Genomic DNA, 14,960 nt, shown 5'->3' with positions numbered 1-14,960 from the left:
TACCCAGGGGGCTTCATGTAATCATGGAATGTTTTGGGCTGGAAGGACCTCAAAGCCCACCCAGTCCCACCCTGTGCCACGGACAGGGACACCTCCCACTGGATCAGGGGCTCCAAGTCCCATCCAACCTGGCCTGGGACCCCTCCAGGGCTGGGGCAGCCACCACTGCTCTGGGCAACCTGAGCCAGGGCCTCCCCACCCTCACAGCAAAACGTTTCTCCCTAAGATCTCATCTCCATCTCCCCTCTTGCAGTTCTTTCCTCTTTCAGCCTCCCCTTGCCTGCACCCAACATGCCCCCAGTGGTGGGGCAGGTGCTGGTGGCTTTGGTTACACCGGTGGGGCTTCCAAGGGGGAAGCGGGTTCAGAGCCTGCCTGTTCGACTGCTTCTCTGCATCTGTCTTGAAAACATCCCAAAAGCCACCCCAAAGTACAAGTAGAGGTGGTAGCCAGGCAGAGGTTGTGTTTTCCAGGCTTTGAAGCAGAACTAAGCAGATTCCAAGCTGGGAATAAACTCATTTTTTCCCAGCCCAGAGAGAATGAGCCACACAGTGTGCCCCCACTCCCTCCCCCCCCACCCAGTGCCCCCCAAGCACAGGGTCCGGGAAAGCTGAGGATCTGTTCTCAGGGTGGTACCCCAAAAGGAGGGATTGCCCCCTGTCTTTTGCCTTCTTTCCTGGACCTGAGCCTGGAAAAGGTGCCTGAGCCTGGGTCAATCTGCGTGCTGCAGGGCAGCAAACAGACCCAAACTCATGGGCTGGAGCCCCATATCCTGACCCCCCACACCAGGGGCTCCCAGCCCACCAGACCCATGCCCTGGGCTCTCCCAAGCCCTAAACCCCTGCACCAGGGTCCCTCGAGCCCCCACACCAGTGGGTTCCATCCCCACGTGCCAGGATTTCCCCCTACTTGCGTTGTCTCTGCAGGTGGATCCAATCCTCTGTGAGGGTTGAGGGGATTTGGGGGCTGTCAGGGGCCTCTCTATCTCCATAGCCGGCTGCTGCCAGCCCTTGGGGGGGGGGCTCTGGTGTGGGGAGAGCACTGTGGGGTGGTGGCAGTGCAGCAGGGATGGAGAGGCTCAGCCACCCAAACCTGCAAGCCCAGTTGATCCCATCCTAAGCCCTGGCCTGACACTACCACCCCAACTCCCCCCTTGTCCCTCCAGTAAAATCTTCACAAAGGTTCCCCTGGCCAGTGCTGCCCATCTCTGGTGGCACTGGTGTCACCCCCAGCTCCCACCCATCGCTAACCTCCTTCTCCAGAGCAGTGGCCAGGAAGGGGCTTGCGCTGGAGCCGGGGAAGGGTGGCAGTGGGACTGAGGAGAAACAAGTTTTCCCATCAGAAGTGGCCAAGGTTCTCCAGGTCCCCTCAAGCCCTGGCTGTCCCTCCCCAGGTCCCTGTGTCCCCCCCTCCCTATGGCCACCAGCTGGGTCAGGGATGGACCTCCACGTCCTGGCTGGCAGGAGCAAAGGGATGGGGGTGAGGAGGGAAGGCAAGGATGCTGTGGGGAAGCCGAGGAGCCACATCCCCAGAGCTGTGTTTATGCAGTCGCTGGCAGACCAGGCAGTGGCCTACGGGATGTCCCTGCCCAGCTTTGCAGGGTGAGCCTCATCTTTTGAGGACCAGAGGATATCATTGTATCTCTCGACGGCCCCGGCTACTGGGGACAGGGAGCTGGAGCAATGGCTCCTTCTTCCCATCCTCACACCCAGTACCCCTGTCCCACAGCCCAGCAAGAGGGGAAACTGAGGCAGGCGGATGCCAACCCACCAGTGTTGGTCTCAGCACCCTGCGAGGCTTGCTGGGGTCTGGATCCACCCCATAGAGCCACCACATTCTCGTGGCCCAGTGACATGCATGACCCAAGGAGGTGGCTCCTGTCCCAGCCCAGGTTGCTGCGGGACATGGGGCTGTGACAGTGACACTTCTCTGCCCAAATCATGGAGGGAGGGCTCAAGGTGCTCATTGACCACGCAAAGTGCCCAGGCCTGAGCTGGAAGTGTGGACACTGTGCCCAGGGGACTCTGGGGATGGTGCCATCTGTGGAGAGAGTCCTCACAGAGGGAGGCACCAGGTGTGAGATGGTGGATCAGAGAGGTATAGGACAGGAGAGATCCTGGGGCATCTCTAGTCCAGCCTCCAGCTCAAAGCAGGGACGGACAGAGCCACAGAAATACCGGTGCAAAGGGCTCTAGAGGTCCCTGGTGCCACATCCTACTCACCACCAGAAAAGCATGGGCAAACCCTTCTACAGCCAAGGATGGGGACCTCTCCTCATGGAACTGGATGGCCTGGCTGGACCCCAGTGACCCCTCTCCAGGTCCCCACATCCCCATGGAGCAGGGCACGCTAGTGAGACCTCAGTAACCATTCTCCAGCTCCCCACATCCCTATGGAGCTGGGTACACTGGAGGGACTCCAGCAACCCTTCTCAGGCTCCTCACATCCCTATGGAGATGGTCATCCTCATGGGACCTCAGCAACCCTTCTCAAGTTCCCCATGTCCCTATGAAGTTGAATGCCCTCCTGGACCACAACAACCCTTTGACAGGTCCCCATGTCCCTGTGGAGCTGATCATCTGCGCGGGACCCCAGCATCCCTTCTCTCCACCTCCAGACATCCCTATGGAGCTGGGTGCCCCAGACAGACTCTAGCATCTCCACTCTGTGCATCTCCTCAAGCCTTATGAGGACCCCACTCACTCCCCTGCCCGCAGGCAGCTGCTGTCCCCCTGGGAAGGACCCCCACCACTGGTGTCCACCCTGCTGAGATGCTGGGGAAAGCAATGCTATCCATTCCACCTGGCTGACCAAACTCACCCATGAAGAAGGTTATAAACCTGTCAGCTGATGGCTCATCCTCATCATAGCTGCTGGAGCCCTTGGTCTGGGTCTCGTGGACGACAGTGAGGGAGGTTCTACCAAGCAGAGCCTTGACAGAGCCATTGCTGCCTTTGGTCACCACCTTGGTGGCACTTGGCTGCTGGTCCATCAGCAGGGATGTGGCACATGGGGACACCTGGTTCTCTGCCTGCACAACGGCCACCGTGCTGAGCCAGAGCAGAGCTTGGGCAGAGCCCTGCCAGGGATGTCCCTGGGGGTCACCATGGGTGGGGACAGTGTGGGACCCTGGGGGGTGCAGGGGCAGCTCTCGGTGGCCTGCAGCTTGGTAAGGGTGCTCTTCTCCCTCCTGGGAGGTGACAGCTCATGGGGACAGCTGGGTGCTGGACACAGGTGTGCAGAGTCCCTCATGCCAATGGTGGGACTGGTTGCAGGGGACAAGGAGCCCTGCCAGGATGCCACCTGCTGGCTCAGGGCCCGGGGGGCTGTTGGGGTGCCGCCTGCACCGGTAGCCAGATTTTAGCACAGGGTGCAGCACCCACCTTGGGGATACGGGGGCCTTGAGTGGAGGACAGTCACAGCGTGGGGCCACCAGGGCTGTGCCAGGGCCACCTCCCTGCCTGGGGACGTGGGACTCCTGGATGATGGCTGGGGCTGGGACAAATTGCTGGTCACAGGGGCGCTGGAGCAGCCACCACTTGGGCTGTGCTTGACCAGCATTCCCCCTGCCCAGCACCCAGGGTCCCCTGCAGGGGGGAACCTGCACCCAGCAGCTCAGTGGCACCGGCAGCCCCATCCAGGGGGGTGAGTGGTCCCGTGGGGCTGGGGGGCTCCCGCTGCCAGGTCAGGGTTCCCCCAAGCTCCAGCACTACTTGGGCGCGGAGGCCATGGCACTTCCCTAGGGTGGCAGCTGCTGCAGGTCCCTTGCCACCCCCATGTTCCAGGGAGCACGGGTGTCACCTGGAACAAAAAGCCGTGATATCACCAAGGGCACTGTGACAGCTGGGAGAGGGTGTGCCATGGTTGTCCCTCCACTGGGGTGACATGGGACAGGCATTCAGATAAAAGAGTCGCCCCAGGAGGGGACAGAGCCACCATGACCGCCCCAACCCTCGGTCCTTCCTGGGCTGAGCAATAAAACATGAGATTTTTTCCAACAGGGATGTCCAGCCTGGATCCTGAAACCCCTCCAGGCCGTGCTGTTCCCCTGTTCTCACCCAGCTGCAGCAGCCCTGATGACATCCTCAGGGACATCCTGTACCTTCCCTGTCACCCCTCCATGAGCTCCCGGGGGCCCAGGTTTTCTCCAGCCCCTGAGGACAGAGATGCCCCAAGTTGGGGACCTTAATTTGGGTTAGGAAGGTAATGAGGCGAGAGAGACAGCATGGGACAGCCACGGGCACCACCATGTGGGGTGCAGGACACCTCTTTGTCCCCTGGGGCTTATTTTACCTTCTCAGCAAAGCTGCTCCACAGCACCCACAGTCACACCGCCCCTGCTTGTCACCGCCATGGGCTCTGCCATCTCACGAGGTGACAGCGGGCACAGCCGGGCAAGCAGGAGATACAGGACCTGGGGTAATGCTGGCAGGGGTGGCATCAGCCTCAGGGCTAAGGGGGGACCCACAATGGGGTGGGAACAGCACCAAATGGCACTGGGGACGCCACCGGTTCCAGTGCCACCGTGCTGCCCCGAGTGGAGCATCCAGCCCCTTGTGCCTCAGTTTCCCCATGAGCTCCCAGCCCCCCGCAGGAGGCGAGCAATTGCCAAGCAGGCCGGGCAGCGAGAGGGGAAGGATTTATTGACTCACGGCTTGGGGTACATCACAGTTTGAGCTCCCTTCCCACCTCCAGAGAGGACGTCGCCTTGGACTTCCTGGGCAAAAGTGCGCGGCGAGGCTTCACAGTTTCATCCCTTTGGGAAAGCAGAACCGAGGCAGTGACAAATGGCAAACGCTACGTCGTATGAAAAATAATACAAACTCTTCTCTTTAAATATCTTACAGAAAAATGAACCTGAATAAAGAGCATGAAAAGCACCGCGCAGTGCAGTCCCCCTGCACCCACCCCGGGTCAAGGGGACTGAGAAGAGCTGCATCCCTGCATCCCTCAGGACCAGCCGGATCATTGCATCCTTCTGCATCAGCTGCATCCCTCTGGACCAGCTGCAGCCCCACATCCCTCGGGACCATGCGCTGTCCCAAGGGATGCATGGTCACAGATGAGCACAGGCAGCAGGGATGTGGGGACAGCAGGGACTGCTACGTGCCCATCCCCACGCCCCGGAGGTGACCCCCATGGATCCCACACTTGGCTGGGGGTTCCGGCAGCCCCCCAAGTGTCGGGCGCAGCAGGGGCAGCGTGAGAGGGGCCAGCTGAGGCCATTGCTACAAGGCTGCTCCAGGACTTGCTCTCCCCTGGTGGGGCTGGGGGTCTCCGAAATCCCAAGTGCCCTCGCTGTGGCGCAGTGCAAGTTCATGGAAAGCCAAGGCACCGCCGCGAGGCTGCGGCTCTGGACAGGGAAGCCCACAGGGCTGGTGCGGGAGCCAGGCAGCCCCTGGGCGTGCAAAGGCAAAGCAAGCCAGAGTGGATTGTGGTGGCGAGGGATCAACACGGGTACAGTCCCCGTGGGGCAGCCAGCCAGGTGTGTCCAGTGGGCGACAGCTACTGCATGGGGAGGGCGCAGCCCCGGGGGAGAGCCGGCTCTCCGGGACGGGGTGGAGACAGTGTGGGGTGCGTCTGCGGAGCCCCAGGATCCAGCCCTGGGGGTGGTGGCAGCCAGAGGAGACGTTGGCGTCGGGTGCAGCTCCTTCTCCCACAGTTTCAGAGAGGGTGCAGGGTGGGGGTCTCTATCGGGGGGGTGCAGGCAGCCCACCCTCGCCCCACCGGTGCATCTCCCTGAAGGCTCGGTCCAGCTGCTCCAGCTGAGAGCTGAGCGGCAGGTGGATTTCCAGGTGCATGCGGAGTGTTTCCAGCCACTGCTCCAGCTTGCTGAAGGACGGCCTGAGCAAGAGGGGGGGACACATGGCAGCTCTGCTCATCCTGTGTCTCCCCTACCCCACAGCAGCCCCCCCAGCCCCAGTGGTGCCCCAGGGCAGGGGTCCCAACCACTCACCGCTTCTCAGGGTCCAGGTCACAGCAGCAGGCGGCAATGGGGAAGAAACTAGGGGGGCAGGAGGGAGGGCAGTAGCGCTCCAGGAAGCCCCTGACGTTGAGGCCAAAGTCAGTGGTGCGGGGCAGGTAGTCAGGGTCAGCGCTGACCCGGCCGATGATCTGGGCGAGAGCAGTGGGAGGAGCAGGTTCAGCCCCAAAAGCGGAACTGAAACCCCAGGAGGACCTCAGCTCCAAGGAGACACCTCAACCCAACAGGAAGATCCCAACCCCAATGGGAAGACTCCCAAGCCCCAAAGGTACTTGCCTCGCATAGGACAATGCCAAAAGAGAAGATGTCCACCTTCTCATCATAGCTCCTCCCTGCGAGGAGAGATCATAGAATCATGGAATGGTTTGGGTTGGAAGGGACCTCAAAGCCCACCCAGTTCCACCTCCCTGCCATGGGCAGGGACACCTATTGGATCAGGGCTCCAAGCTCCATCCAACCTGGCCTTGAACACCTCCAGGGATGGGGCAGCCACCACTTTTCTAGGCAGCCTGGACCAGGGCCTCCCCACCCTCATCGTGAAGAATTTCTTCCCTATGTCTAGTCTAAATCTTCTTTCCAATTTAAAGCCACCCCCGCTCATCCAATCACTCCAGACCCTTGCAAAAAGTCCCTCCCCAGCTTTCTTGTAGCCCCCTTCAGGTACTGGGAGGCCACTATAAAGTCTCCTTCGAGACGGCTGGTGTTGCACATCCAGTCCCTGCCCTATCAAGGGCCCCGTGCTTGGGGACAGAGCCCTGGCTGGCCATGTCCCCCCTCCTGGCACTGCAGCCAGGCTCACCATTGATCATCTCGGGGGCCATCCAGTATGGGTTCCCCACCACTGTGTACCGCTTCTTGCGGTCCGGTTTCTTCAGGTTCTTGAGATGTTCGGGCTGGTTCTTCTCATCCACCATCAGCCGTGCCAGCCCAAAATCAGCCACCACCACGCTGTTGTTCTGGGGGGATGGAGAGGAGTGAGACACAGAAGGAGCCACACGGGGTCTATGGTCCCCACCCAGGCTGGCAGAGGGACATCACTGAGGTGGGACTCACCTCCCGCACCAGGCAGTTGTGAGAGTTGAGGTCTCGGTGGATGATGTTCATAGAGTGGAGGTAGGCCTGAGGGAGGGACGGATTGAGAGCAGGAGGCACCCTCACACTGCAGACCCCTATCCACCAGCACCCATCCCACCCACCCATCCCTCAGCAGCACCCACCATGCCAGCGGCGATGTCCTTGGCAAAGCTGACCCGCTGGCTCCAGGGGTAGTGGCTGTCCTGAGGGCAGGAGGGGGGATTTGCCAGAGAGGAGGAGAGAGGAGTCACCCAACCCCACCGTGGCTGTGGAGTGGTGAGGGGCCCACCTGCCCACCCCCAGCGCTCACCATGCTCTTGATGAGGCCCCTCAAGGTGCCCCCTTTGATGTACTCCGTGATGAAGTTGAGCCTCTTCTCCTTATAAAGCACTCCGATAAACTTGAGCACATTGGGATGCTCCAGACAGCGCATCACCTTCACCTGTGGGGCCCCACCATGCCCATGACACCCCAAGTCACCCAGCACCCACCCAGACAGGCCCACAAGTGTCCTCCATCAAAGAGGCAGGGCTGCCTGGCCACCCCCACCATGCCTAGCACTCCACGTCAGGGTCGAGGACAGGATGGGGCAGCCCCATCCCAAACCAGGGGTATTAAAGAAAGGGGACGCTCGCCTCTTTGAGGAAGGTCCTCTGCGTCTCCTCATCAAAGCGGATCAGCTCCTTCATGACCATCACCTCGCCTGTCTCCCGATGCGTCACCTGGCAGGGAGGATGGGCTGAACTACCAGCTCCCTGCTCCCACCCCAGGGGGGACAATGACAATGTCTCCCGCTTCCTCCATCCTGAGAAGCCGAGACGCTCCTGCCTGTGCCGCTGGTGGCCCCCCAACCCCACCTTGATGGCCTGGCCGAAGCAGCCCTTGCCCAGCACCTCGCCGTGGATCAGGTCAGAGGGGCGGAAGATGCGATGGGCACGGGAGACGACGCGCAGCGACTCGGAGCGCCCAATGTCCTTGCGCAGGGATGCAGGTGAGCCCACGGAACCTGAGCCTGGGGACTTGTCCGTGCTGCAGCTCCTCCTGCGGGACAGACAGACACATGGACAAGAAGGTCAACCCCAAGGAGGGGCACCAGGTGGAGCTGGGTGCATGCCGGTGGCCTTACGTGACGGCACGCTGGCGCATGGCACTGGGCTCAGGGGAGTGCAATGGGCTGCACAGGGCAGGCAGGGGGCTACAGACGGGGCCCGACTCCACGGTGAGGGGCTCATGGGGGTCGTGCTCGATGGTCAGCTGGAGCAGGCGGCTGGTCTCCTGGATCAGCAGGTCAATCTGGGGGCAGAAAAGGATGAAGGGTGGGTTTGGAGTCACAGGGGTGGGACAGGGGACACCCTTGGCACAGCATACCTCATCCAGTGGGACATGACTGATGGGTGTCCCGTTGATCTCCAGGATGCGGTCACCAACGTGGATGGAGTTCTTCATGTCAGGGCTGATGCAGTCTGGGTCCACCCTGCAAGGTAGAGCAGGGCTCAGACCCACCACCCGAACACTGTCAAGCAGGGGAGGTTCTGGGACACTGCCCATGAGCCACCCACAATGGGGACAAGGGTGTCATGTCCCTGCGAGTCAGCCTGCGAGGTGGTGACATGCTTTCATGGCACCAACAAGTCACCCCCGTGAGGTGGGGACACAGGAACGCTGCCATGGGCCCTTTGTGAGATGAGGACACAGAAACACTGCCACGGGTCCCCTGCAAGGTGGTGACACAGGAATGCTGCCCACAAGCCACCCTTGTCTGATGGGGATGCGCTGTCACGGTACCCATGAGTTGGCCCTCTGGGGAACACAGGAACACCCTGCACATTGCGGACACGCTGTGATGGTACCCACGAGTCACTTCCTGGCTGGGGACATGCTGCCACAGCAGCCATGAGCCACCTCATGCAGGGACAGCCTGGGACCCATAGCCCTCTCTGGCAGACGAAGTGATGTCAACGTACCACCCCTAAGCCACCCCCGATGGCCAGGGACACACCAAGACAGTCCCCACAAACCAGCTCAGCAGCCGGGAACGTGCCACCATGGTCCCCACTGCCCAACAACAGCTGATGGGGACACTGCAGCCTCATCTCACACCTTCCCACCTCAAACCACCTCAGTGGGGTGGGTGCCACCAGCAGATGGGGAGTAGGGATGTCCCCAGCCCTGGGGAGGGGACACAGACTCACTCTCGGACACGAACGGTGCGGGAGTGCTCAGTGCCGCAGCCCTGGTCAACGGAGACGGAGAAGCCACGTTTGCCATCAGAGCAGGCAGGGATGGAGACGAGGGTGACGGTGTGCGGGATGCGGGGAGCCGGCGACTCTGGGAGGATCTGCTCGATGACTGGGGTCACCACCATCTGGTAATAACAGTGCCCGCTGCACGGCCAGAGCGGTGTGTGGGTGGTGCTGCCAGGGGACGCACCCCCACCACCACCCTTGAGGCTGGCACCTACCAGTAGAGCTTGGAGCGCTCCACCAGCGCGTAGGTGTCCCCATCCCCGATGAACGCATGGCAGTTGAGGCAGCTGAAGCACTCAGGGTGGTACTTGTGCTCCCCTGCCACCTGCGGGCAGATGCCATCAGCCCTGGGCACCCAGGGGTACCAAGTGTGGGGGCCAGGGCTCGGGTGGTGCTAGAAGCATCCACTGGGGCACCAAGAATGGATGCCAAGGCATGGGTGGTGCCAGAAGCACCCGTGGGGCACGAAGCATGGGTGCCAGGGTTCGGGTGGTGCCAAGAGCCAACGGAAAGGCAGGCTGAGCCACGGTGCAGGGCAGACAGCCATGCCACCAGGCTGGGAACAGCAGTAGGGACATCTCCCTACTACCCTGAGCCCCCCTCAGCCCCTGTCCCTTGTCATCTCCCAAAACCAGAGAGGAGCCCTCAGCTAGCCCTGCAACCCAACCCACACTGGGGGTCTGCACCCCCTCGCCCGCCATGGTCCCTGCCCATGTGCTCACCATGATGAGCCCTGTGGTGATGTGCTCAGCGCAGCCGTGGCAGAGCTCGCCAAAGCGCGCCCAGTAATCGTGCCGGCAGAACAGGCGCCCATCCCGCTCATAGTACTGGTGCGACAGGGATGCCCCGCACTCGCAGCACCTGCGGCCGAAAACAGGGACCCTTGTCACCCTGTCCCCTTGTCCCTACGTCCCCTTGGCACCCTCAGGGACAGCTGGTGCTGTGCTGTCCTCTGCTGCCTGTGCTCGCTGCTGCCACTGGTTGCCCCCTGCTGTGGGGCCACCACATCCATGTGTCACCATCCGCAGGTGTGCCAGCACAGGCTGGCAGTGCAGGTGCAAATGGGGACACCAGGATGGACAGGGTAAGGGACAGGAGATAGAGACAGGAAGAGGGTGATGCCAGCCTGGTCATGGACACACGGAGAGATGTGCCACCCTGGTCATGGACAGAGGGACATGTCAGCCTGGTTGTGGACACACCGAGGGACGTGCCAGCGTGGTCACACATGTGCCACTGTAATCATGGACAGGAGGACGTGCCACCCTGCTCACAGACACATAGAGGGACATGCCAGTCTGGTCATGTGCCTGAGGGATGTGCCACTCTGGTCACAGAAAAACAGAGGGATGTGCCAGCGTGGTCATGGACACCTAGAGGGATGTTGCCAGCCTGGTCACAGTCACACATATGCCACCCGAATCACGGACAGAGGGACGTGCCAGCCTGGTCACAGAGACACGTTCCACCCTGGCCATACACACACAGACTCAGCCACCCAGGGGTGCCAAACGCCGGGTGACACAGGCCGGGGGTGCCAGGGGGCAGAGGAGGCTGTGGATTTGGGGTGCACAGGCAGGGACAGGGGGTGCTGAGCAATGTGCGGGGGTGGGGAAGAGGGAGGTGGGAGTTGAGGTCCTAAGGGGGTTGGTGGGTGCAGGAGGGTGGAAGCATGGGAGTCCTATGGTGTAGGGGGGTGGGAGTAGGGGTCTTATAAGGGGTGGGGAGTGCAGACGGTGGAAGCAGGGGGTCCTACAGGTGTTTGGGGGTGCAGGGGGTAGAAGCAGGGGGTCCTATAGGGGTTGGGGGGTGCCATAGGGGGTCTGCAGGTGCTGTGAGGGGCACAGTCACCACCGTCATCCCCCTCCTGCTCCCACTGTCCCACACCGCAGGTGGGCACCAACACCATGAAGTCACGGCACGGAATTTCCCACTACATGACATCACCGTGCGAGGGCTCCACAGCTTGGGGGTGCAGGGAAGGATGGACCCATGGGGGCAAGGTGGGACACAGTGGCCATTGGGGTAAATGGGGGGGACACGGTGGCCAATAGCGGGGACACGGTGGCCAATGGGGGCCCAGCTGTGGCGCTGCCATGGCTTATAGCCCACGGCAGAAGGGCAACTGAGGTTTGGGGGCCCTGGGGGGGGCATAGGTAGAGCAGCTCGGGGTCAGGGGATGAAGAGATGGGGCGTACAGGGATGGGGGGGGTGCCAGAGCCAGGGAGTGCAGGGGCTGGGGGTGCAGGAATGGGGGTGCAAAGGCCAGGGAGGTGCAGGCCCCCCCACACTCACTTGGCTCCGGTGCTCAGGACGTGGTTCTTGCTCAGCACTGCTGCCAGCATCGTGTCCGGGCAGGGGGGTCACCTCGCTGAGCTCAGCGCCCCAGTCCCACCAACACCCCCCTGGCCACCCCTGCACCCCCTGGCCCCGCACCTTCCTCCTCCTCCTGGGTCTCAGCTGACGGGAGGTCTCCAGCGAAAGAGGAAATGGGGAGGGAGGGGGCGGGTGACATCAGCCTTGTGCGCCTGTCACGGGGGACATGGAGGGGGGGCAGGAGGGGACACGGGGGGGGGGGGGGGGGGGAAACAGAGCACAGGGGGACAGTGGGGGGCAGGTGGCAGGAGGGCACATGGAGGGGACAGCACAGGAGGGCACGCAGCAGGACGGGACATCAGAGGGGGCAGGCAGCAGGAGCGGACAGCACAGGGACCTGGGAGACAGCTGCCGGGAGGGGGCAGCACGAGGGAACACTGGGGGAGGGGGGGCAGCAGGGGCCAGGTGGCAGGAGGGGCACCGTAGGGGGACAGGAAGACCTCTGCCCCTGCCACCAGTGCGAGGGCCTCACATAGGTTCCAGCCATAGCCGGAGCAGGGGTTCTGCTGTCCCTGTCCTTGTGTCCCTGTCCCTGCCGTCCCCAGGTCCTACCTGAAGCAGTCAGTGTGCCAGTCGGTGTTCAGTGCCTGCAGGTATCGCCCGTCGTAGATTCCCTGCCCGCAGCTCGCACACACTGGCAGGTCGCTCCCTGTGGGGGTACACGAGGGGACAGGGCTGTCACCCTGCTCGCTGTCCCCAAGATCCTCAGCAGCCACCCCCCCACACCCGGGGCACAGATCCTCCCCACCACGCTCATCGCCCGAGGGCACAGCGGGGACAAGTGGAAGGTTTAGGGGTGCAGGCTGGAAGTGGGGTACCAGTGGAGATTTCAGGGTGCATGTGTGGCAGGCTCGAAGGGGTTGCAGGGGGAGATTTGGGGGTGCAGGCTGGAAGTGGGGTACAGGTGGAGATTTGGAGGTGCATGAGTGGCAGGCTCGAAGGGGTTGCAGGGGGAGATTTGGGGGTGCAGGCTGAAAGGGGGGAACAGGCCGGAAGGGGGTGCTGGGGGACATTTGGGAGTGCAAGGGGGGCTCAGGCTGGAAGGGGGTGCAGGGAGAGATTTGGGGGTGTAGGGAATGCACTCTGGAAGGGAGCTGCAGGGGAGATTTGGGGGTGCAGGGGTTGCAGGCTAGAAGGGGGAAGCAGAGGAGATTTTGGGGTGCAGGGATTGCAGGCTAGAAAGCGTTTGCAGGGGAGATTTGAGGGTGTAGGAGGTTCAGGCTGGAAAGGGGTGCAGGGAGAGATTTGGTGGTGCAGCCTCCCACGTTCATTCCTTTTCCTGGGGCATGAAGTCCCCCGGCCCATGGAGCCTGTAACGGAGACAAGGTTGTGGCGCTGGGGCCAGGGTGGGGGCTCAGCACCAGGGTGCCCCCCAGAGCCTCTGGCCCTGAGCCACTGTGGGGACGACGATGGGCAGAGCGGGGCAGGGGACAGTGCTGGGGACCCAAGGGGTGCTGGAAGGGCTGCAGGACACGGCCAGCGCAGGGGACAGCAGGTGGGGGGCTGCAGGGGTGATGGGGAAACAGCAGGGAGCTGAGCAGAGGGACAGGCTGGGGAGACGCATGGAGGCAGGAGGGGCGCAGGAAGGGGTGGGATGGGGGCACCCGGCATGGGGGGGGGGTGACAGGGGGCAGGAAAGATGCGAGAGCGCAGGATGGGGATGAAGGGAGGGATATGGGGGTGCAGGATGGAGGCAGAGTGATGCAGGGAGGATGAAGGGGCGCAGGACGGATGTGGGAGCATGGGCGCAGGGGGAGCCAAAGGGGTGCAGCATGGAAGGGGTGTAAAGGAGGGAACCAGTGGGACACAAAGTGCAAGGCAGGGCTTAGACGGGTGCAGGATGGGTGCTGGGGAGACATGGAGGTGTGTAAGATGGGTGCTGAGGGATTCAGGATGATGGGAGGACACGGAAGGGTGCAGGATGGGTGCTGGGAGACACAGAAGAGTACAGGGAGATGCAGGGTACTGGGAGGGCATGGAGGGGTGCAGGATGGGTGCTGGATGGGGCAGTGCAAGATGGCAGGGGGTGCAAGGGCACACAGGGAGTGCAGGAAGGATGCGGGGGTGCAGGGGCAGTAAATGATGGTTGCAGTGGCATCTGGGGCACAGATGTGATGGGGGTGCAGGGGTGCAGAATGGCTGGGAGGCCCAGTAGGGATGGTGAGGCAGGGATGGAGGCAGGAGGAACTAGGGCGAATCAGGGGGCAGGGAAGGAGGGGGGCTGTAGGGTGCAGGGAGGGGCACTCAGGGGGTGCAGCAGGTGGATGTGGGGTGCAGGGGGAGGTGTGGGAGTGGGGGAGGTACAGAAGGGAGATGTGGGGGTGCAGCAGGGATGCAGGCTGGATGGAGGGAGCAGGGAGAGATTTGAGGGTGCAGGGGGGACGCAGGCTGGAAGGGGGCTGCAGGGGGTGATACAGGCCGGATGGGGAGACCAAAGTGGAGATGTTGGTTGGAGAGAGGGTGCAGGGCGTGCAAGGAGGATACACGCTGGAAGGGGGGTGCTAGAGATTTGGGGGTGCAGGCTGAAAGTGGGGAGCAGGAGGAAATTTGGGGATGCAGGGGAGGAACGCAGGCTGGCAGGGGGATACAGGGGGTGCAAGGAGTGTGCAGGCAAGGATGTGGGCTGGACAGGGGTGCAGGGGGGGATGTAGACGGGGACACAGGCTGGACAGGGGTGCAGAGGGAGATTTGGGGGTGCATGTGGATGCAGGCTACAAGAAGGGTGCGGGGATAGGATGCGGGGAGTGATGAGGGCTGGATGAGGGGTGCAGGGGGAGATTTGGGAGCGCAGGGGGGATGCAGGCTGGAAGAGGGGAGCGAGGGGGATGTGCGGGGCGATGTGGCCTGGTGTGGATGCGGGGGTGCAGGAGGGATGCGGGAAGGATGCAGGCGGGGTGAGGGTGCAGGGGTGACTCAAGGAGGGATGCCGAGATACCGGAGGGATGCTGGGGTGCGGGGGGCGCGGGAGGGGCTGCAGCTACCGGGCGGAAGCGCTGAGTCAGGCGAGGGGGGGGGTGGGGGGTGTTACGCACCTTCGTCCTCTCCCATAGGTTCGTCCCTCCAGGTGCAGCACAGCAGCATCAACCTCATGCGGCCGCGCTGCCCGGCGCCGCGCCAGGCCCGGCCCCGCCGCAGCAACCCCGGCCCGGCCCCGCGCTGCGGCTCCGCGGGCGGCGGAGGGGGCGGAGCTTCGGGGCGTGGGCGGGGTCTAGAGGGGGCCTGGTCTGGAGGGGGCGCGGTCTAGATGGTCGGGGGATGGGGCCCGCAGAGGGGTTTGGGAGGG

General features: G+C 62.8%; 1 protein-coding gene across 1 annotated transcript; it reads right to left on the bottom strand.

Moving 5' to 3' along the window:
• Positions 1-621: 621 nt before the first annotated feature.
• LIMK1 (LIM domain kinase 1) lies at positions 622-14,868 on the bottom strand. The gene is made up of 16 exons (XM_054085303.1): positions 14,710-14,868; positions 12,230-12,326; positions 10,024-10,162; positions 9,517-9,626; positions 9,248-9,439; positions 8,424-8,529; positions 8,182-8,348; positions 7,913-8,096; positions 7,691-7,777; positions 7,366-7,497; positions 7,199-7,258; positions 7,035-7,100; positions 6,781-6,937; positions 6,258-6,313; positions 5,955-6,112; positions 622-5,842 (listed from the first exon to the last, which is right to left on the bottom strand). Exons 1-16 carry the CDS (start codon positions 14,765-14,767, stop codon positions 5,689-5,691), a joined length of 1,923 nt encoding a protein of 640 aa, XP_053941278.1. The 5' UTR covers positions 14,768-14,868; the 3' UTR covers positions 622-5,688.
• Between the last annotated feature and the right edge of the window lie 92 nt (positions 14,869-14,960).

This window comes from Cuculus canorus, chromosome 20 (assembly GCF_017976375.1).
Source record: "Cuculus canorus isolate bCucCan1 chromosome 20, bCucCan1.pri, whole genome shotgun sequence".
In the NCBI taxonomy this organism is placed as follows: domain Eukaryota; kingdom Metazoa; phylum Chordata; class Aves; order Cuculiformes; family Cuculidae; genus Cuculus; species Cuculus canorus.
This window is presented reverse-complemented; position numbering and strand designations above follow the sequence as displayed.

Excerpts from the sequence above, each read along its gene's own strand:
- LIMK1 (XM_054085303.1), bottom strand. The coding sequence starts at position 14,767 with ATGAGGTTGATGCTGCTGTGCTGCACCTGGAGGGACGAACCTATGGGA. Across the intron at positions 12,327-14,709 it reads ACCTATGGGAGAGGACGAAG|GGAGCGACCTGCCAGTGTGT; the intron begins GTGCGTAACACC and ends GTACCCCCACAG. Across the intron at positions 6,113-6,257 it reads TTGGCATTGTCCTATGCGAG|ATCATCGGCCGGGTCAGCGC; the intron begins GCAAGTACCTTT and ends GCTCTCGCCCAG.